The 25,249-nt window shown below is 38.7% G+C and overlaps 1 protein-coding gene across 1 annotated transcript; it reads left to right on the top strand.

The window, feature by feature from the left end:
* The first annotated feature begins 2,103 nt into the window (after nt 1-2,103).
* LOC139940621 (uncharacterized) lies at nt 2,104-18,339 on the top strand. Its single transcript, XM_071936963.1, has 3 exons — nt 2,104-2,209; nt 11,713-14,309; nt 15,001-18,339. The coding sequence occupies exons 1-3, from the start codon at nt 2,137-2,139 to the stop codon at nt 15,376-15,378; spliced, it is 3,048 nt and encodes a 1,015-aa protein (XP_071793064.1). The 5' UTR covers nt 2,104-2,136; the 3' UTR covers nt 15,379-18,339.
* The last annotated feature ends 6,910 nt before the right edge of the window (nt 18,340-25,249 follow it).

Consider the following 25,249-nt stretch of genomic DNA (forward strand, 5'->3'; position numbering starts at 1 on the left):
AGCCTTCAAAATTGTAATCCTTAACGTCTTCAGAGATTGTGGAGGGTGATGCATCCCTTCCTTCCGCTTTCAACTCATGGGAATTATTCCCAAGCTTATAGCGTGACATGGACGTGTCTGGTAATCAAATCGGATAAGTTTATGTAGAGACACGGTAAGTGAGAGCCGGTCCTCTAATTAATAAAGGACGAGCATTCGCCAAAATACTTTCAATGATAATAACAACAGCGATCAAGAAGAAGCTAAAATATATCAAATAGACTTCTCATGTATAGGTTTACTGGTAACCCATAGCAAACAACACAAAACGTTACAACACTACAGCATACAATACATGTAACCTACATTACACAACGAAGAGTGAAAGTTCACAAGGTCAGCACACAGAGGCTAGCGGACGCACGTGTGACGGTGCTGCCAAGCAATACACACACAAAATTATCGAAAGAGTGAGCTACAAATCACAGATTTCAGGAATAAATGAGGGTTTAGACATACAAGAATACTCACAGAAAGCTCTATGACCCTACCGCTCACATAAATCAAAATAGAGAGAATTACAACTCAAATAAAATGTGCTCTTCCAAGAACGAAACTTTTGAAAAAGAGAGTGATTGTCATGTGACAATCCTAAAAGTAAACTTTTTAGAAGTTCAACAATGAGGGCGCACTTGGCGAATCCCTACATTTACTTTCACCCTTTGACAATCTGTTCTTGTACAAAAACTTATAAACTTTGTCAAGACAGTCCTAATGCACGTTTCCCAACATAATGCATATAATAACATCTCTGTATAAATTTAAGCTCAATTGTTCATCGAGTCGCAAAGAAATAACGAAAGAAAAACACCCTTGTTGCCCAAAATGTGTGCTTTCAATGTCTGAGAAAGGCTTCATAAGTCCTAATTCTTTATCAGATTCAAATAATCTAGATGAGAAAATAAAATTAACTGCTGCAAACAATTTACCAACCAAATGGACCAATGGTATAAATGCAAAAAGTTAATGGCCTTACGTTTCGACCCTAGCAGAATAATCTAGTGAGAAATTACCTCTTACTAAAAAAAACTCGTCTTACCTTGTTTTTTTATATTATCGAAAGCTATCATTAATTGCTTTTCTGCTTAAAATTGTAAAGTTTGAGTAATTACCAAACGAATCCAACAATACCCCCACAAGCCATAACAGGGGCTTTTCGCAGTACATTCTTATTATTCGTGCTGCATTATGTTTGAATTCATGGACACTCCAACCAGAATCAGTTGCCATCCAGGAGCGTTCTGACAGCATTTGAGGTGAATTTGAACGGCATTCTTAAAACAAAGCTTGTTCAATTTTAAATTTCCTCCCGATTATGACACGAATTTTAAAAAAATATTCATTTCGGCACGCGCTTCATTCCTGCTGATTCCGAATAAATGCCATTAAAGGGGTTTTAGGAAGAGTTTGGTGAAATCGACGGGGGGAGTCTACCGGTGGATCGGGGATCTGCTTACTGTAAGCAGAGAATAGTATAGACTATAGAGCCGCTGGTTAATTGTTTTGTATTGTAGTTTGTTTTATTCCAAAATGCAACACACCCCATAACCCCGGGGAGGGTAAGTCATTGTAGAATTATATTCTACTTTGTAAACATCTTTCTAACCATATGCATTTCATAACAAACGGTTTCAAACGCTTTTTATAGACCAACTCGTCCGATCCAAGGCAACGTGTTCCTTTAACTTCGGAACACTTAAGCAATGGACAATAAGGATATTAGGGGCCGATTTCACAGAGAGCTTAAATGCAAACCAATCGTAATTGCAATTAGTAAAGTGTGATGTCATTATACACATAATATGATAATCTTGGAAAATTTGTCTTACGACGATTTCTATTGCTTTGTGAAATCGACCCCAGTATTCCCTTGTGTTTTTTGGCCCTCTGTAAAAGTTGGCTCCTGCACACTACGCCCGTCAGCTGAGCAAACTGCGTGCTCCCGGTAGCACTACCTTGCAGAGAGGTGATGTTCCAGTGGTTGATATCATAGGTATCGTGTAGGGAGCAGATAATATAGTGACTACTAATACAATCGAGACAGGTCTAGTGCAGTTAGAGAGGCAGAGATTGTGACACCGATACCATCGAGACATCATGGAGGGACGCAACAGCTGTGTAGCAGCTGCGATATTGCTGTGCATATTGTCTACATCACTCTTGACACACGGTAAGTTTACAATCTATTCTTAATATCGGTTCTCTTTGATTGTAAAAAAAACCGAAAAGTTGACACAATTCAAATGGACAAAGTTTTTATTGATGTTCAGAAAATCGAAATGAACAACAAACTGGTTAAATCAATACCCACACGCAAAAGATTTTTACAGAAAATATAAATATGTATTAACTGGTTTAGCATGCCATCAAATACAAACAAAGAATTCGGCAAAGGCACACACACATTGCATCCCTGCGGATACATCTTTTGTTCTTTCCATTGTCCCTATACTGTAGATCTTCCCGTAGACTTTGTACACAAAACTCCTTGTGGAGCACCCAGGTCTTTAGAATTTCCATATGAAGTCCTTTTATTTTGCCCTTTTTGTTTTGTGCTTGGTCTCCATAAGGTAGTGAACACACACACAAAAGCATAGTTGGAGGTAAAACTAGGAGGTAAAACAAGTTTTAAAACAGGATTAACACATAGGGAGACTTTAAAGCCATTATACACTTTCGGAACGGATAAAAAAATCTTAGATTTACAAATAACTTGTTTACAGAAGGTAATGGTGAAAGACTTCTCTTAAAATATCATTCCATGAAATGCTTTACTTTTTGAGAAAACTTTAAAACAATTATCAATTCTCGAAATTATGGATTTATTTTAAACACATGTCATGACACGGCGAAATGTGCGGAAACAAGGTGGGTTTTCCCGTTATTTTCTCCCAACTCCGATGACCGATTGAGCCTAAATTTTCACAGGTTTTTTGTTTTATATAGAAGTTGTGATACACGAAGTGTGGGCCTTTGGACAATACTGTTAACCGAAAGTGTCCAATGGCTTTAAGTATTAAATCTTAAATTACTTGCAGTCTCAGAATCGTTTAAAGTATTTTCTAGAGGTCTTCGTAGATTTTGGAGCAGTCACGCCCTGTGTGCGGGTGCTAGAGGGTTGTGAATCGGATCGTAAAGCAATCAGTCAATTAAATTAATTTTCATTTTCGTAGTTCTTAATAATTATACAGTCCGAAACAATTTTATCTTCAAAATAGTTAGATGTGTAGTCCAGAGTTTTAAATTGTAATAGGCCTTAACCACAATATTAATTAATTGGGTACTTTTTTTAAATAATGTGGGTTTTTTTTTTTTAACCCAATATCAAATAAAATGTTCTCTCAACCCAAAAGCAGATTCTTTCATTTGTTCAGTGTGAGAACATTTTTTGACAATGTGCTCGCGGTCAAAAAATTAGGTTTTCATTTTAGTTTTCTAATTTGTGGGTTGAAGGGCCTTGGGGTGCAAGTAAACAAAATTGCATTTTTTTTTTTTTTCATATATACATATATTGTTTACACAAATTGTAATGATTAATATTACATCAAGAAAACGGTGAATAATTCTATTCTCTGTTGCATATTCATAAAAACCTCAGACAGTTCCGTAGTCTGATTCCCAGACCAAAAAATATCCGACTAGGCTCTGTCGAATTTAGGGTCCGGTACCACCCAAAATCACGTGACTAAAAACCAGGAATTCCTCCTTTTTCGAAGTTATCCGAAATGTTCGGAACGTGTTGTCGTCAACATTCGGACAGTATCGTTGATGTTCGGTACGGAATCGTAATGTCAGTCCTGTCGGCCGTAGATCCAGGAGTTTTTATGCCAGTTGTTGCCAATGCAGGCGTTGTGCCTTAATAAAGCGTTTGCAAAGCGATGCGACAAGTTCAAAATATATAAACCTGGGAAATCGCTCCGGGATCTGGTAAGTTTTTGTCTTTTTTCTTCAAAAATATTTTTTCAAAGGTGTTTTGACTTGAGTGTTCATTAGACATTGATTGAGGATTAAGTTTCATGATTTTTGAAAGTGGTAAAAATGGGGCAAATCTGGTGACTAGCTGTCGAAATTATACGTGTTGAACCAGATTGTCATTAATTGCCGATCAAAATAATCTCGTAACCCTCCGGCCTGGCGGCCGTCGGGAGGAGGGTTACGTTATCGCAACTAGTGCATACATGGTTTCCCTGGAGATGACCTCCGACCCTGACAAGTTGCGTCATGCTCTATTTTTAACCGTGGGTGATACCTGACCTAAGATTTTTAACAAGAGCCGTCAAGGAATCTTTGGTCAGGGGACCAGACTAACAGTTTCGCTATTCCTATTGGAAGAGAGCGCGTCACGTGGATGTGTACAAACCTTTGTTTATGACCGGTAAAAAAAGTGTTAATTCATGGGCGTGACACGCGACCTTGCACCTCTTCTTATAAGACAGTTTCTTCATTCCAATTGGTCGAGAGCAACGGCTGAAACAGTTGTGCCACATCACGCGATACGCGCGACGCACACAGCATTCCCTTATAAGGAGTTGTTTATCCGAGGGCGGCGGAGGGCTTTACCATTTCATAGCTGGAGGGGTGTTGTGTTGAAAGAAATCATTTAACAATTATAATTTTGGCATTTCTTTTGACCAAAAAGTGATGTTTTTTACCGGAAAAGATATTGATGATTGGGAATCAAAGTGTGTTGAATCGGTTTTCAACTAGTGGTTTAAACCCGCCGAGGCCTGGTTCTTGATAATTTACCTCGACTTCGTCCCGGTAAAATTATCAAGAACCAGGCCTCGTTGGGATCAAACCACTAGTTTAAAACCTCTTCACCACACATTGATTCCCTTATTTCTAATGAACAGTCAATCAAAAAGTGAGATAAATATGATATGCTGCCAAAATATGATATGCTGCCCCATCACCCCCCTCCCTCCAGTTTAAAAAGTGAGGGGGACATGTCCCCCGTCCCTTACCCTTCGAAGCCCTTGCCAACTATAATAATCCCTTTTGAATATACAACCCGCTCTGGACAGGAAACTGACTGGATAATTGCTGGAACAACTTTTAAAAGATAAATGAAGCATAGGCAATTTAAATGGAAAAATTGTACATTATAATTTTCCTTCAAAGATTTTGAGTACAAGTTTGATAATTTCGTCATTAATTGGCCAATTAAGCTTATACTTTTATCCAAGGTTTTATTCAGTCACAATACAACAATACATGAATGAATGTACAATTAAGGTGTTCATTTTTTTTTTTACAACTTGTAAAGATTGCTCATTGCACTACCTCTCTTCTTGCAATGGGAATCATACCTTTACGACTTTATGTAAAGAAGTCATGACAAAACAAGAACTCAAGTGACAACAATTCCTGATCATTGTTGGGTAATCCACTTAGCTTACAGAGTGCTTATGAAAAACTGCCAGATTGATGGAATAATTACTTTTTAATGTCATAAATTTAATATGAAGAAATCATTTCAAAATGAATTGTTTCCTGTTTTGGGAAAAAAAGGCTATTTTTGAGGCAGTACTGTTTCAACAGGATGGATGTCCCAAATTTTTCTCACCAGAAACAAAAATACCAATGTTGGCCCTAATCAAAACCGAAAGGAAAATATTCAGAGATCCGTGAAGAAAAAAAATTGAGGGCCAAACATATGATAAAAATGTTGATTTTGCAAATTCTTAAATCATATTCTTAAATGGACGTTCTAAAAATAGCACCAGGGTGAAATTTGCAGCAATAATGTTTTGTCTCATGCAAAGCCAAGGATGATACTTTGTAGTGATGTAAAAGGTTTTATGAAATATTTGTGCTTTTGGTGGGGGTGGAGTTATAAATATAAAAACACAAAATAAAAATAAAAAATAAAAAATGCCTAAACACGAAATGAGCCGCTACAATGGCATTGTGTTATATTTAGATTTGAAATGTAGTTTTTGGTTTATTTGGACCCCAAGTCCCTACCACTCACAAAGTAAAAGAAAAATCCTTTTTTTTTTACCGTGGACACATTTTATGTCAAAATTATGTGAAATGATCCTTGAAAGGTCATTTTTCACGTTGTGTGGAAAAAGTATAGTTTTGAGGCAGAACTGTCACAACACGAAACATATTTCCTCACCGGAAATAAAGGAGTACAAATGTTGGTCCTAATCACTAAATCACAAAATGTAGTCAAATCCACTCAAAGAAATTAAATAGGAGCAGTTTGGGTCATGACAAGATTTGTCGAAGACAAATTTAAGAAGACTACTTTCTCTGGTGGTGATATTATGAACAAAAACTTTGCATGTCATGTTATTTTTAGTTTTTGGATGTTAGTGTTGGAATTCTGGTAAAAAAATAGGGAACAAGTATACTAACATATAAATTAAACGTAAAGGTAAAAGTAATGGTATGGGGTGAAAATAATGTGAGATGTATTTTTTCAAGACCTGCTCGCCCGTCCCCCCTACTGCATCTGAAAGCACACAACTTCGTGTGACAAGGGTGTTTTCAAATTTTCACAGGTCTTTTATTTTGTGCATATTATGTTGAGATAAACCAACTGAGAAGACGCGTCTTTGACAATTACCAATAGTGCCCAGTGTCTTTAAGAACTTATCTTGCTTTATATTCTACTACCGCGGAGTAGATTTTTTTGAATTCAAATAATAAACCAACGCAGAATTTGTGGAGTGAAGTTTTGGACTGCACAAAATGGCAGACCTTGTTTACTTTTCAAAGTAAAAGGGAAACGTCTCAATTAAGAGGCATATTTGTGTGGATCATTATACTCTTTTTTCAAACATCTTTCTAACCCTGTATATATATTTTGTACTTAAAAAGGCTACAAACGCTTGTCATAGACCAAATCGCCCGATCCTAGACAACGTGTCCCTTTAATGGGTAATACCTTATGTTACTCTCACACTAGGGATAATATGCTAGCGAATGTACTCCACCTCCTTGCGAAGATCGGTCACTTTAAGCTGCTCTCACAAGGCGAATATGCTGGCGAATATGCTATCGGAAGGACATATTTGACGATCGCTCAAACTTCGCAACATTCGCCATGTCTTCGTAAGCGTTGGTAACAAATTCGGAACATTCACAAATTATTCCCCATCTCCTTACGAAGATCGGTCAATTTAGAAACCGGTTTCTAAATTTCAGCGAATGTTGCGAAAATGGTTATTCGCCGTCGATTTTCGTAAGCAATGGTAAAAATGGTAAAGCGCGCGTATTAGCGTTGGCAACATTCGTAAAGGCATTGGCAAGCGTCTGTTGGCATTCGTAATATATTCGTAAGATATTAGTAAGGAGTGGGTGACCGAGGTGGTTGAGACCAACAATGGTTGAGACCAAGATGAAAATGTTCATTATCCCACTGCCATTTAGGACGTATTCAACCCGAAATTCAAATATTCATCTTCGAAAGAACATTCGCCACTCTGTGAGAGCAGCAATACGAAGCGCTTCCTAAATTTCAGCGAATGTTGTGAAAAAAGGTAATTCGCCATCGATTTTTGTAAGCATTGGTAAGCTGGTAATTGGTAATATATCGTTTCATTTTCTACCCCAAAACTTCTGCATCATGCACGAATCAGTTCTTATTATTTCTGGGGGTTTGTGTCCGTTCGCGAGTTGTGCAACCAGAGAGGTTCAAAAGGGTTTGGGTCTTGTCATTAAGAAAATCCCCGAGTATAGAGAGAGAATCATGTCATTATAAGCTTTACAAACGTTCGAGGCATCATGTCCAGATCTTGATAGAGTCAAACCGCAAGAAAAACAGGTGCAGGAGAGGGGAACGGGGGGCAGGACAGACAAGAGGGATGGTGTTGGAAGACAGAGGACTATGGTCATCTTCACATACCGTTTCAAGCAAAAGTAGCACTCTGCGATTTTAAACTAACATCAATTTTTTTAGCGGAAAGTTGCTCCTTTCGCAAGTTTGCCCACATGAGTTTCAAACAGTCGCAGCATGTCTCGTGCGAGCAAATAATGATTCAAAAAAGGTCACATGTAAAAGTTTCAGTTGGATGCAGTGTTTTTGTTTGTTTGTATGGTTTTTTAAATAACGTCAGTATTTTTATAAGAATGCCGATTCTACTCACGTCTATAGCAAGTTGACGGTGGGTGCCAACGGCGTAGCTGGCCACATCATTCGCGAACGGACACCAACTCTCAGAAACTTTCAAATATACTCAAATTTGTCGGCAAAAAGGCCTCTTTTTATTGTGATTTATAATCTACGGGAACACTTCAGACGAAGTAGTTTTGCAGGATACTCACCGTTACATCTTTAGGCCTACGGAAAGAACGCTTTCAGATAAAAATTAGCAAAAATAAATTGCGATAATTATGAAAATATGAGCCATTCATGTAACATACCAAATGACGCATAATGACCCATTGTGACATATGTTTCACATTAATAAGAAAGCTTAAAATAATGAGATCCAGTTGACCCATATTGCAAGTGGATGTTTGATTGACATCCAACAGGTTCATAGTTATCTACAGCTTTTGAAATCCTCTTGGTTGATGACTTTTCTTGAAATATATTTGTAAAATGTTAAAATCACGCTTGTACTTCATAAAGTGTTGCCGTAAGAACAGAGTTGGAAATCGATGCACTTATTCGAGCAGTAATTTTATGTTTTATACATGTAGGCTTAATTATACCCTTGTCCTACAGCAGTTTTCCACATTCTCCAAAATATGTTATTACTGCGTGTTCATAAACGAAGCGAAATATAAACACACACCGTTCAATGACAATGTAGGCTAAAGAAATAGTAAAGGGGTCACTTTTGTATCATTTGTTCTTCAAACCAAGCGAAAAGAAGGAGGGTAGTCTTTTATCCTTTATTCATAATACAACTAAAAAGAGGATGGTACATTGTTTATTCTCTGTTACTAGATTTAATCGTCTTCTAGTAAAATATTATCGGTGTTTAAAATCAACGGGACAAAGTGTGCATCATAAAATGCGAAAAACAACTGGAATTCATTCTTTTTTAAAGGAACAGTACAAATATGGTTTTTGCTAACAAAACAGTTGCTGGCAGTGTAAGCACTTTCCACCATACTATACATAAACTGACAACTCTGTAGAAGTTTGAGATCGATCGGCCATCTGGGTCACGAGAATAGTGAAAATTACAAATATTTTGCATTGCATCGATGCCAAAATAAAAAATAAATAAAACGCTTACATGACCGATTAACTCCAAACGCGAAGTTAGATTATCTCATGAAATATGACATTTCAGACAGAAATATTTCCAGGGATGTTTTCTACTACCATCATTAGACCATGTAAGTTTTATGTAAATCCGTGATCTTCACGATTATTGTTTCATACCAATTCTGTAACGCTCCTTTAAATTGTTATCAATACAAAATGAGATAATTTAAAATTCTGAGGCAAGTTTTTTACAGTTTGGGGAGAAACTGTAAGACGAAATTTTGTTGCTTTAAAATCGTATTAGTATTTTTCGGACTAAATTTTTATGCTGTAAATTTGAAAATCAAAAAACAACCATGAACATGAACAAAAAAACACATGTTTGCTATCCTCTAGTACTTAAACTACCAAGAAGGAACTGGCTAACTTTAATGCTTAAAAGCATTAGTTTAAAGTCAAAGTATACCCAAATTTATTTTAGAGCCATTTGGTTGTTTTAATCAATTAACTTAACTTACTTACCTGTGATATTTGTATTTTGAAAGTAGGTAGCTTTTTTGAGATAATGCGGTAACATTTCTCGGATTGAAGTGTTTTGAACCCTTCTCTCTAACTTTAATGCTAAAAGCATTAGTTTAAAGTCAAAGTATACCAAACTTTATTTTAGAACCATTTTGTTGTTTCAATCACTTAACTTAACTTACCTGTGATTTTGTATTTTGACAGTAGGTAGCATTTTTGAAATAATGCGGTAACATTTCTTGGATTGAAGCGTTTTGAACCCTTCTCTCTATAAGGCCTTTTTTTCTTGGTCTCATCGGGGGATAAGTATTTTTTTTTGTATAAATAAATAAAAAGGCGGTAAAGGCGTTACTTTGTGTTTTGCTATAAATTATACGCCAATAAAAGAAGTAATTATAAATACTGATTGGTTAAACTTGCGGGTACAGTCATGTTTAACTGTCGTGTATCTCTCCTGGACAAATCCAACATGATCATCAAACATTCACACGAACAAGATCACCTTATCAATTGGAAAAAAGCAAGGCTCATTGCACCAGTCAAGTTCTGGCACCAACGCAGAGTGAGGGAGGCAATCGAGATCAAGGCTCACAACACAGTTCTACGAGACACCGGATTCTTCATCAATTACATCTGGTGAACACTTCTCAAGCCCATACTTCCAGCAGCAGCTCACCACAACACTGACACATTCCAGCCAGCAACCAACTCAAACGCTTCACTCGTTAAAAAGCACATGGATTCTTCCTGCCCATGTGCACCCCTCAAGCGATACTTAAGCTCAACCACCACCAGTATTCCAGCTTTCTTCTGAAGACAAGATTTCACCATGCAATGCCTCAAATCATATAAGACAAGATTGAGTGTATACACAGTTTTACCCGCAAGTTTACTGTTGAGTATACTTCTTATTCTTAACACCATGCAAAGCATCATTTAATATGTCTATTATGTGAATTTTGATGTATTTTATTTAAAGGCAATGGACACTTTCGGTAGGTACTCAAAATATTCATTAGCAAAAAACGTAACAACGGTAGCGAGCAACATACGAAGAGCTGTTAAAGAATAAAACACCATGATGAACGACTCCCTTTGAAGAATAGTTTTTTAGAAAGAAGTAATTTCTTCCTAAATATTCGAGTATGATAGACTTCAGGCCTGAAGCCTTTTTAAATGCATTATGAAAGCACAGAAGTTGGTGCACTATTGTGTATTTTCTGACATTATTTTCTGGCGACTTCGATGACCAATGGAGCCCAAATTTTCAAAGTTGGAGTACATCAAATGAGAATACTTTGAAGTACATATATGTTTCACTGAATGAGATGTATTACACAGCACCGCCACATATATCTTGCGGTCACCACTTATTAACTTGCGGCCGCTTACTTATCATCTTGCTGCCGTACACATTTTCTCATTAACTTGCGGCCGCTTACTTATCATCTTGCTGCCGCAACTTATTATCTTGTGGCTTGATTATGGCAAGTATAACAAGTGATGATTATGATAAGCAAGATACCAAGTGGCAGCCGCAAGATAATAAGTGGCAGCCGCCCGCAAGACAATAAGTGGCGGCCGCCCGCAAGATAATAAGTGGCGGCCGCCCGCAAGATAATAAGTGGCAGACACAAGATAATAAGTGGCGGCAGCAAGATAATAAGTGGCAGCCGCAAGATAACGAGTGGCGGCCGCAAGATATATGTGGCGGCCGCAAGATATATGTGGCGGTGCTGTGAAATACATCTCATTCAGTGAAACATATATGTACTTGTCAAGTGGCCCCAACGGGGCTTCATAGAATACTGGCCTTTGACAATTACCAATCGTGTCTAATGCCTTTAAGACTGCACATGCTTGTCAGGAGTGTTTTTGAAAAGTGCAACAGTTATGTGGACATAAACTAGTTATACCCATTCAGATAGTGGGTGATCGGGCATTCCTAAATCAAGTTTATTCTGTCTTTCTCTCAGGTTTGGAGATTGTACTGGATGACGTCACACTGCAACTTACTCGCACCGCTTCATGTTGTGGTAGCTGCAGTGAGTCGTCGTATGAAACAATTGAACTGGTCTGCAAATGTGAACCCTTCTGCGTCATTTATGGGGACTGTTGTTTAGATTATGCTCTCTTCTGTACTGATATCGAGACGGGGACAAGTGGAAATAATTTAATTGGGATGGAAAATTGCACTAACGATCGGGTCATTAGCTCCTTAACAAGCGAAGGCGAGGTCTCAACTTCCGAAGATAAGTGCCGAGTATACGCCGAGGAAGCGACACATGAATTGGTTCAAGAGTACCTCTGCCAACTGAAGGCGCTGTGGTCACCAGTGATTCTCAAACGACGATCAACTCAACAACAGGCCAAAATTCGTGGTGGACCAAATTTATTCTATACGATGATACAGGATTGTAGATTGGATGCATCAGAAGATGAAGTGCATGCCTGTCAGATGAACCGTTCAATAGAAAGTGTTCAATACCTTCCCGACTTCATAGCACTGCTCCCGGTAACCGCTGCGAATGGAGTACATTATATGAACATTCATTGCGCTTTGTGTAATGGTTACGACTCCCCTAACGTCACATTTTGGAATTTTCTTTTTAGTTGCTCCCCACCAAATTTTGATCTCGGTTATGAATTACAAAAAAAAGACCTTTCACGCGTGGCAAAAAATTGTTGGATTGTATATATGTTCGTACCTGTCTTTCCGTGGGATGTGGCGCCATTTCGTGAGTTTGGTATATTAGATCAATGCAAAGACTCACCGAACTGGGACGCGTGCCGTGCCTACAGGTTACCATACAATAATTCTCAAAACATACACTGTTCATTGTGCCTTGCGGTTGACAAAGCGGACAGAAACGGTACCCGCCCAACCCACGAAGGTAGTCAATTTGGACCACCACCTGATGTTACTCCAATCAACGCACTTTTCCATTTTTCGCCATCGGAAGGTGCAGGTTTGGCTAGGCGTCCTGGTCGTCCACCGACGACGTATTTCAAGCCAACATGCGACCATGGACAAATCTATGATCAGTCGACCGGTGAGTGTCGTGACTTCTTCTGCCCGTTCGGCCAGGTAGTTGCAGATGATGGTTTCACGTGTGTTTCTCTCAGGAACCAAAGCAACTACACCTTAAGATTTGAAACCCAAGTTCCTAACGGGAGATTCTCGTGTGAAGTTTTTATCCAAACCGAATTCCCCGTTGATGATAAGAAAGCATTATCTTCGGTTCTTTTCCGCCAGATATTGGGTGATGTTTCGGTTGACACTTCTGAACTAAACCTCGATGAATCAAATAAAACGTATCCGAATCCAAGTTGCTCTGGTATTAAAATGCCGTACCCGTACATTCTATCCGCTGTGGTTCAAGTCAGCAACACAACCAGTATCGAATCAATGTCCGAGTTGTTCTTAGATGCCTTGAATAAAACAAAATGCTGGGAGTTTACCAATTTGTCTCTTTCACTGTCCACAGTTAGAATAAGGAATTTCGATCAAGTGCTCCTGCAGGATCAATGTGCAAAGCAAGGTCAAGAGCTCGACCAGTATGCTTTGGATGTGTATCAAAGGTTTTTAGTAGAAGGGGTTTCTTACATTGAGTTCTTATTGGGCAATGAGACTTATGTCCTTCCATCGCTCAAGACGAAGCAAGAAATAACCCATGCAGCAGGGAAAAAGACCGGTCTATCTGTTTTGACTTGCAGTGTCAAATTAATCTGCCCAATCATTGTGTTAGATTCAACTGAGTATAACGTAACCATGATGGGCTCAATGCTGATGTATCGTGACGCAGCTGGCCGAAATCTATCATCTAGTGATGTCATCATGATGTCACAAGGAAAGATAGCCGTATGCCATTCCGATACCGAAACCTCAAACTACCCCCAGAATGAATACGACACTACTGAAATAATACTATCAATGGTTGGTATATCTATATCTCTAGTCTTTCTAGCGATGTCTCTGTTCACTTATTACATGTTCCCTGAACTGAGAAATCTGCCTGGTAAGAACATGATGAGTTTTCTGGTTGCTTTGTTTGCTCTATTCTTGACGTTCCTCATATCAGTTGGGTCCCCTCTGTCTCAGCTCACCTTGGGTTCAAAGGCTTCTTGTCTCACCTTCGCCGTTCTTATCCACTATTCCCTGATGGCCGTCTTTTTCTGGAGTAACATTATCTCTCTCCACTTTGTGCGCACATTCGGCCTCGGTGTTCGTATGAGGCTCACAGGATCGACCAACGACGGCCGAGTATTCCGGCTGTACTCGCTCTACGGATGGGGTGCTCCCATTGTCATTGCAGGAGTTGGCTGTGCGTTGCACTTCTTAGTTGAGATTGGTGGCCAAAGGGAGAATGTCTACAACGGTTGCATCATATCCGGTGGGGAGGCTGCTATCTACCTGGTGGCCATTCCTTTGTCGTGTCTCATGTTTCTTAACGCGGTGTTCTTTACCGTCACATTGGTGGGGATAAGGAAGACTCGGAGCGATGTGAAACTGGTCCGTAAGAAGAAAGGACGACTCGAGACTTTGAATATGGAGTTGAGTCTCTTTGTGAAGGTGGGTGAATTAAAAATGTTATATGACTTCTAATCTGCTGAAGACTCCAAATTATAATAATAAACAGTTTAAAGGAAGTGGACACTATTGTCTTTGACAATTACCAATAGTGTCCACTGCCTTTAAGAACAAAAGCTTGTAAGTTTAGTTTGTTTCTGGTTCCCCTTTTTATTCAGCTTAGCAAGAGCATTACTTGCAGTTTCATTTAAATTTCAAATACCCATTTCAAGATTAAAACAAAAGTGTATTATTATTACTTTTCTAAACTTGGGAAAATATTGTATGGTTTGTTACTACATTAGGTGAATGACATAATTGCACCTAATATAGTTAGGACTCGGGAACGTACTGAGTATAAAGTGCTTACACAAATCGGTGAATGTGTAAACCCAAAATTAATATGTTTTTATCCCCAATGCAAATTTAACAACTATTATATCGTTGCGGTACCCGCTGCCAAAACATAGGATTCGAAACTGCCTCTAGCTACCGGACAATCTCGGTAGTCTAGTTGGTATGACACTTCTCTAGAACTGCAAGGGTCGTGGGTTCGAATCCCACCCGAGTAACATGCCTATGATTTTTTTTCACAGCACTCGGGAGTACTGAAATGAGTATACAGTGCTTACACATATCGGTGTATGGGTAAAAACCAAAATTAATTATGGGTTTTTGTTGTTATTTCGCACAGACCTTTGTAGCGACCGGTCTGCTATGGTTTGGCATCTTCATTGTTGGTTATTTTGAGGACCGTGTTTTCTCCTACGTCATCACAGTTATCTTCACCCTTCAGGGGCCCATGTCGTTCTTTGCTTTCGCGTTCACCGAGCGAGTACGAGGCATGTGGGTCAAGAAGATATCGAGCGCCACCAATCGACCTGGACAGTCACGCACCGATGTCTCCAAAGTCAGCGCAACCAGTAGAGCGACTATGGTGTCGGAGCGGGAGGTTGACCCTCCAGAAATGGAAACACAGTTCACGCAAGCTGTCATTACGAATAATGACGGATCTAAAAGTGGATGTGAAGTCGATAACCCACTTTGCGACGATTGTGAATCAGTCAAGTAATCATGTGGCACAAATAACTATTATTATTCAATTACATTCAATTCAATTTTAATCAATCCAGTTCATTTCCATGCAACTCAACTCAATTCAATTCAGTTAATTTTCATTTAATTGAATTTACTTTATTCCAATCAATTTAGGTTAGGATCATTCATCTGAATTAATAATAACAAGTTCTTATATATAATTCAATTTCACGTACACATAATGGAAAGTTTCTTTGCCGAGCCTGCTCATCACAGAAAAAAACGTGTTAATTACGATAGTTTACGCTCAAAAATAGTTACTAACTGTCAATAAAGTTACGAATATAGTTCGGTTTAAAAAGATTTTACAGACAATTTCAGGTTATAAACTCAATTTTTTTAGCTTTCTATCAGACCTCGTTTCTTCATAAAATTCATGTTGGCCTAACAGATATGTGTGTCACATTTTAAAAATGACTTAGCCTTAATTAAATCTTGTGCAGACACTTAGCTCAAAGCCAGATATCTAGCCGAGGCACGTTATTTTTTAGCTTGTTCAAACCTTTTTCAATTTAAATCAAAACTCCTTCTTATAACTTATTCCATAGTTTCAATTGCGACCATTCTAAGATGAATGTAGTAAAGTTATCCGGACATGTCGGCGTCCTTTAAACTTACTAGAATAATTATTCAGAAACACCTGTCTTTATAAGGTTTTAAACTATTTCTGTGACGTCTTTTTGTTTTGATTTTTACGAATCTGCACTGTAGATTCGTTTACATTTAAATGTAAATTCGTAACGAATATTCGTTACAAACTAAAGTAATCTGTTCGACTGGAACAACGGCTTGTCTATCCAAATTGAAAGGATAGCATGATGTGCACGAAACACAGATCAAAACATGTAAGCTTTCGATTTACAATTTTTAATCCAGTTAAAAAATCACTTTAGTAACACAATTGAAATCAAAATATTGTACTCGATATCATAAATTTTGCAAAATAAGTTATAAATGTGACCGAACATCGGTTTTCAAAGTAAACAGATTAGAGTAACTTCATAAGGAATTATTTACAGTTTTAAACGTTTCTTAATTATTATAACCGGCACTTCACTATAGAAAATGTATCACATGCGGAAATCTAAATAATTAGAAAAACAACTCATCGCACCATTCATGATCTGCAAAACGAGCTAATCACTAATTAACCAGGTGATCGAAGGATCTAGCATGGAAGAAAGGATCAAAGTTACTTTTGAATATTTAGGGTCCGGTATCACCCAAAATCACGTGACCAAAAAGGAGGAATTCCTCTTTTTTTTAAGTTATCCGAAATTTTCCGAACGTGTTGTCGTCAACATTCGGACAGTATCGTTGATGGTCGGTATGGAATCATAATGTCAGTCCTATCGGACCAGACTATTGGCTGTGGGGCAGAGTCATATTAGGCAGTCTGATTACCTCTATCTGCCATCCGTTGAAAGTACGGAATGCCAATTCACATTTCTGTTTAATGAAAACAAAAAAAGTAATTATTAGTGCCACACGTTTCGGTTTTTTCCACTGTTCACAAGCAAACTTAGATTTAAGCCTTTCTTAATTTCAATAAATATATATGTGTAACTATCATTCTTTTCTCGTTTTCTCATCAATTACTTCGTCGGGATTTAAACCTGTTGATTTTTTTTTTCAGCAGCCGGCCTCTTTTTGCTTTTAGGCTCAAACTTATAAGTCGAAAAGTTACAATGGCTAACTTAATTATATTGTGCAATTTGTTTACTCATCACCTTTTAAACACACTGGACACTAATGGTAATTGTCAAAGACAATAATGAAAGAAACAAAGACACCCTTGTCATATGAAGTTATGTGCTTTAAGATGCTTGATTTCGAGACCTCAAAATCTAATTCTGAGGTCTCAAAATCAAATTCAAATATTTTTAGGGAAATTACTTCTTTCTCTTAAACAACGTTTCTTCAGTGGGGACCGTTTCCTCACAATGTTTTATACTTTCAACAGCTCTCCATTGCTCTTTACCAAGTAAGTTTTTATGCTAACAATTATTTTGAATAGTGTCCAGTGACTTTAATTTTTGTTCTCCTTATGCCTGCAAGAAATTGTGCTATTGTCCATTATTCACATTTTTGGAACATGTTTTTCTGCAGTTCAGTTATTATTAATCAGGCACGGTACTTTTGCATAACAAATTATTTCAAATCTACACAAAAAGTAAGTTTGCACATGATGAAAAATCTGCATTACAATGTCTTCAACTCAAATGTTGTGGCTTCATGATAGTTATAATTTTTGGGGTCTAAATGTTGGTATAATTTTATCTTTATACCTCTGACAAATACATGGTCAATTAATAAGCACTCTCTGTTTTTGCATCTGTTACATAACTATTGTACCCAAAACATGCTCTTTCATTAGTTTCTCGATTGTTTGAATGCTTAAATAAATATTTTCATTAAATTCTCTTATCACTATGTATCTGTTTATACTCTTCTTGTTAATTTCAAAAATATATTGTTCATATTTTTAGCAAAATGTTGCATAGTAGTAATTGACCCAGCCTCGCTACCATGGGCAGGTGAGACCGATCACCCCTGGGAACGAGGTTTATATTGACCCCCTTGCACGCGCGTCTCACGCGGCGACTGGTGGCCATTGATCTCCAGTATAATGGAGATCAATGCTGGTGGCACGCTCGCCATGTTGGTGGTCAATAGGTTTACGTGTAAACGCCGCGTCGCCTACAATGCGCACTTCACTGAATAACGGACAGTGACATTGACCACCAAAATGGCGAATCCAAGATTATTCTGATGATGACGTCAGGTGAATTGGGTCAATAGGTAATGGCAACGACTAATACTGAAACATCAGATATTATTTGAAACGCTACGTACTAGAGATTCTGAACTACAACATTCTACCCGCAGGTCACCAAATTCTCTTCATTTTATCTGCAAATATATTATGCATCGTTTTTCGTGCGTGACCTCTGTGTACGGCCTTTACTGAAAAGTATTAACAGAAATAATATAGCTGTACATTGAAATGAAGACCATTATCTGTCGTTATGTATGAAACAAAAAATCGGTGCAACTCAAATTTTAAAAAGAGAAATTTGTACGTAAAAAATGGCTTCAAAAAGAAAGAAAACAAGTCACAAAACACGGAACATTTTCCCGTTATGAATGTCAGCAACAGTCCCCAATTACTTTATATGGATAAATTATTTCATATTCTACCCGAAAATGTTAAAAGCGAGACCGGATCGTACCTAGTCCAGTCAGGATAAAGCGATTTCAACCGGTAGTCCAAAACCCACGTTACGAACAAAACGACAGATATGCTCTTTATTTTTATGTACTGCTACTTTATTTCTGTCAATACTTTTCAGATAAAGCCGAAAAAGACTGAATTTCAGAAGCCCTTTGGACTAATTATATATTCAAACCGAGGTCACGCATGAAAAACCCCACCAAACACTGCTGATAAAATCGAGCAAAAGCTCATTAAAACACATGGGTTTCGGGTAGACTGGCAATGTTTAAGCGACAGTGAAGTTTAAAAACAAAAATTGTTACTGTAGTATCTTTATCTTATCATTGTTTTGCAAAGCTCCCATTTGGTGGTAGCATTTCAAATCGTCCAAACTGGCATTAAAGACTCTGGACACTATTGATAATTGTCAAAGACCAGTCTTCTCACTTGGTGTAACTCAACATATGCATAAAGTATCATACCTGTGAAAATTTAAGCTCATTTGGTCGTCGAAGTTGCGAGACAATTATACAAGAAGAAAAAACACCCTGGTCATAATAATATTGTGTGCCTTCAGATGCTCGATATAAAACTAATTCTGAAGTTCGAAATCTAACTCTCGAAAACTACGTCATTTCAGAGGGAGCCGTTTCTCACAATATTTTGAACCATTAACCTCTCCCCATGACTCGTTACCAAGTAAGGTTTAAAATGCTTATAACTATTTTGAGTAATTACCATTAGTGTCCAATGCCTTTTATATATATTCATATTTCTGTAAAAGCAGATAAAATATGTGTCCATCATTTCACTTTGACATTTCAAATCTTGATATTAAGGTTATAACCCTGTATGTTATGTAGTATAATGGTTCTATCTTTTGGAGCTTGTTTTCATCATTAGCATGTTCCTACTGTATTGTATTGTATTGTAGCGAAATGGTCGTGCATCACATGTATGATTCCTTTAGCAAAATTTTGTGACTCAGTTTGGCCATTAAGGTCATTGTGACACACACATTCTAGCTGGAACCTTTTTCCCCAGACAGTGATCATTTCCCCCCTTGGCTATTGGGATTTCCAGTGCATCAAAATCTCAAACTTGGATACAATTGTTGGTTGACTTAATAAAGGGAAGGTACACGTTTGGTTATTGTCAAAGACCAGTCTTCTCACTTGGTGTATCCCAACATATTATTGCATAATATTACAAGCCTGTGAAAACTTGATCTAAATTGGTCATCGAAGTTGAAAGAAAATGATGAGAGAAAAAAAACCTTGCTTGACGAATTTGTATGCTTTCAGAAAGGAAGAAGTCTTTTATTATTTAAGTGAGAAATTTCCTCTTTCTCAAAATCAGTTTTAAAGTTAATATTTGTTTTGAGTAATTACCAAACGAGTACCTCCCTTTTACTGGTATATCTTTATGTGTATATTTATAAATAATGTAGTCATTGGCCAGTGTTGAGCGATGTTGGGTGGGGGATAATGAATATTTAGTTTTTTGAGTGATGTGTTTTGGTTTATGCTTTAATTTTTGAGTCACTGTATTTTTCTGTTGTAAAACCCACTTTCCATACACATTGTTTTATCAATAGTAGGAGAGTGTTTTTTAGCAGTTATACGGGGGCTTTAATAAAGCATAAAAAGGCATGTTTTGCCCGAACTCCGGGAGACGGACTGGGGAGGAACCCAAAGGAGCAGGACTATATAGGACCAAACAGGATCTCAAAAGGAGGAACAGTAGACGACTGAAGTTGTGAGGACTGGGTTGGATCATCGGATCCCTTGGGACTGTTTAGGGAAAGTGTTGCAAGGCCGGATCATTTGGGATCTTTATTTGGGTTTGGACCAACCCTAAATAGAGACGTTACATCCCAAGGGCTTGCTCCACTAGTAGGAATACCCTAAGGGGGCCTTCCATTGTTCTCACTTCGACAGCCGCTTACTGTGATCCCTAGTGGGTCACCACAAAAAGTCACACCTAGTTCATTAAATAAAACCTAATTGTTAACGTTTCCCCTTCAAAATGTATACCCAGTACAGTTGAATAAAAATTATACCTTTGTTTCACGAAAAGAGAAGCTGTCCGAACTAATTCATTTGCCTGCTGCTTCACATGTCTTTAAGGACCCCCACCCCTCCATTATATAAAAGATAATTATTCCAAATAACTTTGGTGGTATAATTCCGTCAAACGGATCCAGGTACTTTTCTGCCAGCACCTGGTCGCTGACAGTGATGTTAACGAACATTATAGCATAGAGTACAACCCAGTTGTAGTTTATACCTGCTTTCTTAACGCCGGCGGGAGGGGGGTAAAACTGTCCCAGTAGTAGTCCGTGGTCTAGAATACCCCCCCCCCCTCCCGTAAGGCGCCCCACCCAAATCCTCCGCGAGTGGAATCATTTTGTTCGGGAGACCCATCTGAGTGATTATTTTGATGATACCAGTAAAAAAGTTGGATGCATAAAGATGGCGGCCATTTTTCAAAGTGGTAGCTTTCCGAAATTGGTTGTGCCCATATCTGGGTCGTGAAACTCATGGAGATATGGTTTTGGTGTCTTTACTAATTTTTCCGGCAATGCCGACCAAGTTTAATGCTGCTGGATGCAAAACAATTAAGAATGTGGTCAATCTGCATTTGTTTCCTGCATATCCCAAGTGAAGGTGGGTGTGGGCCGCGAAAGTGAGACTGACAAGAGCAAAGTGAGTACGAGGTTAGACTTGATTCAAGTCTTAGATCGCGATCATTCTTCTGCATCTCAGACACGAAAAACGCCCCCACATTATTAGCTATCACGCGCCTAGCCTGAACATCTGACGCCACATTTCGAGGCTCGTGAATTACGCCAGACACCGGCATCAAAACCGGTGTCAGATGCAGTTGTGTCCGCCATGCAATACTGCCCGTTCCGGACACTTTTGCATATGCAATCGTGTCCGGGGCTATATGCAAAAACCGTCCGGTAAACGTGTACATGACTTGTACATGTATGTGCGCGTGTAAGCGAGAGCGTGCATGCACTGAACCTACGTATATGCAGAATCAATATTCACATATTTTTTTATTCCAGCGAATACCCAATGGCCGAACATTTCCTATGTCACTCATGACTTGCACTTAGCTTGTAAAACATGGTGAACGTGTTCCGTCGACCAAGGGCGTTTAATTTACTGCAAGGACGTTTTTGCACGGGGGCGGACACAACTGCATATGCAGATGTGTCCGGGCGGACACAATTGTAACACTCCACGACAGGGTGGTAAAGTGGCGAGGTCCACATTTTGACCGAGTTGCAACCTTTAATCATCACCACACTTCTCCTTGATTGAGGCTGAACCTGGGTTTATCAATGCTCTTAAATCTAGGTCGACCACAGAAAGCGCATGTAATTTCTCTTAACCAACAAACAGTTCCTCGGTGATCTCACACTCACGTTCAAGCTCTGCCAGGACTTGTTGGAACTTTGGAAGTTTCTGCAACACTCAAGCTGGGTAGACCTTCCCAGTTCCCTTGAAGGCATTGTTTGTGTCACAGTGTGTGAAGGCATGCAAGGCCAACATGGATGTACAGGTATCTGGTGTTAGGCCATCCTACTGTTCAGTAACATTTACTTTGCTTCAGACTCTGGACAGATCTATGACAATGCAAACTTTGCCAAATACTCTTCAGCTGCATCTACTTCGTCGCTGTCTCCTTCAAACTTTCCCAAATACTTGGTGCAAGATTTTCTTGTGAAGCTCCCCAGACTTTAGAATTCCCCTTTTCCCTTACGGAAGGCCGCTTTCAGTCTACCCGCAACCCATGCGTTAATAAGCGTATTTGCCGGGTTGTATCTGCGGGGTTTGGTGTGGTTTTTCATGCGTGAAATGAGCTGAATGAGGGTCAGCTCAAAGCAGACAAGTTCTTTTGTTATTGACTAACGCTGGCCTGGCGGTCGGGGCACCATACCCACGAAAAACAGCAAGCTGCTATATCAATGAATGATGTCATCGTCAGCCAATCACCGTGCAGGAAAACCATGCGTTAAAGGGTTGATTTTGTCGCACGGGGAGTTTTGGACTACCGGTGGAAATCGCTGTATCCTGACTGGACTCCGGTCTTGCTTTTAAAATTTCCGGGAAGAATATGAAATAATCTATTCATATATACTAACTGGGGACTGTTGCCGATATTCATAACGGGACAATTTGCCGTGTGTTTGTGATTTGTTTTCTTTCCTTTTGAAGAAATCTTTTGCGTACAATTTTCTCTTTTTAAAATTCGAGTTGCACCGATTTTTTTCAAACATAACGACATAAATTATATGCTCTTCGTTTCAACTTACTGGTGCATTATTTGGGTTGAGACTTTTCAGAAAAGGCCGAAAATGACTTAGTTCCAGAAGCCCTTTTGACTAATTAAATATTCAGACATAGGTCAAGCACGAAAAACGATAAAAAATTTGCAGATAAAAGGGGGAAAAAATGGAAACATGCAGGTAGACTGCTCTCTGGCGTTATTCAAGAGCCTCAAAAGTGTGACGTCAGATGTTCAGGCTAATAGTGGAAAAGTGGTAGTGATCGGCCCCCAACGTGTGGAGGATTCATGGCGGTCTTCTACTGACAAAGGGCGAGCATTCGCCAACAAACAGAATGACGTCGGCAATAATATAATAAATATCATGCAGTTTTTTTACTTTTAGAATACAGTAGCACAATGGTTATTGCAAAGATCACATGTCTGCTTACCATATGGCTTGCTACAAACTATGGTGTTCTAAAGACGACAGATTTACGTCGCGTCGTGCCGTCGCGTCGCCTATTCCGTCGTCCGTCGGGTCGTGCCGTCTCGTCGCCTATTCCGTCGTCCGTCGGGTCGTGCCGTCGCCCGTCGCGTTGCCTGTTTTGTAATGAATGTGCATGGGGACTATGACATCCGTCGTCCGTCGCGTCGTGCCGTCGTCCGTAACAAACTTCATTGTACAATAAATTAAATATGCCACTAAAATGACTCACCATAGACCTGAAAATATAATTACGGCTTACCGTGTACGTACACGATAAGTTCGGACTTATAAGTTCGGACTTGATAATCGTGTACGTACACGATAAGAAAGGTGGAAAAACTATTCATGTGACGGCAATACGCTTCCGTAGATACTTACCTGGGTTATATAATACTACCCCCCCCCCCAATCAGATGACACTATCTATTGGGTGCGCATTGTGCGCTATTTCTCGCTCAGAATTAAACAGAACAGAGAGATGTCGGGAGACACACAACAAATTTACATAGTAATTTAATATCCATATAGGAAAGTTGGTTCAGGCTCAAAGCATTGAGCCCACACCTGGACCCTATCACAAATAAAGCAGTGTTTATACAGGTACACGAGTTACATGGTTTGCACAAATACACCGTTTGTTCGGTCATAAAACAGAACCATAATTTTCTCAAAATCCCTCACCTTTTTGAAAACGTTACTATTCCGCCTCGCCATTCAGCACATGAGCCAACTATAAGTCGACCGATGCGTCACTTTAATAAGATATCTTTAAGCGAATACTCAGATAAACAATCGGGGTCTTAATGTCTCCTCTTAGATCTTGAAGATTTCCTCAAGGGAGTCTGGAAATTTCTTTGTACTTGGTAATATTGTAAAAGTCATAAAGAAAACCTTACAAAAAACCTTAAAATTACTTGTGAAGCTTTGTTGCTGTTGTTGGCATAATGTTTTGTATTATTTAGATGTAACCCTAAATGAATTCTTAAGTTATTAAATTCTCGTCACATCTTCTACACAAAGAGTTAGTGCATTGCTTGGCAAGCAGCACACTGTGCCATTCAAATGGAAACAAGGATTGGAACTAATATGGAAAGTGTTGTATTGTGAAGAGACTATAGGGAGCCTTTCTGTGCGATTTGATTTATTGCGTGAACAATATTTGCTTTGTAACATTCCGCCCTGTAAACAATATAGGTCGGTCGCATGCTATTGGAGATGCTTCTCTAACATTGTAAACAAAATTATAGGCATACATAGCTGAAAGATATACGTACATGTAGTTTGGTGTTTCTGAACTCAACTGTGACGAATGACAGAATCGAGAAAGGATACAGCGTCAAACAATGCCCATCCATTCACGTCGAAACCCACAAGTTTGCGTGTCTAATTTCCATCAAGTTTTCACAGGTTTGTGCATAATTATGTTGAGATACACCAAGTGAGAAGACTGGTTTTTGACAATTATCAGAAGTGTCCACTGTCTTTAAGCAATTACTCGGCTAAAGAATGAAATAGGCTGCACTTTCGCAATGCATGAGAAGTGTCTGCATTGTTACCGTTGACGACTTCTTTATAGGGGCGTCTGATTATATTAAGACCTATTATTAACGAGAAAAAACTAATTCTTTAATGGATCCTTAAATCATATTAGTTACTCTCACTTTAGTCTATCACGGTCACAAATTCTATGAAGACTTCTCCACGGGCGCATATTTTCTCAGTTCACTTATTGTATACGACATGTTTAAGTGTATGATCAAGTCGCAACCTATGCCGTTTGCGCATAGAGTGGTTTTGCCACAGTTCACTATAGTGACAGCATGCAGACACGGTTGCTGGCAGTGAAGATGTTGGTAT

This window comes from Asterias amurensis, chromosome 1, assembly GCF_032118995.1.
Source record: "Asterias amurensis chromosome 1, ASM3211899v1".
Taxonomy (NCBI): Eukaryota; Metazoa; Echinodermata; class Asteroidea; order Forcipulatida; family Asteriidae; genus Asterias; species Asterias amurensis.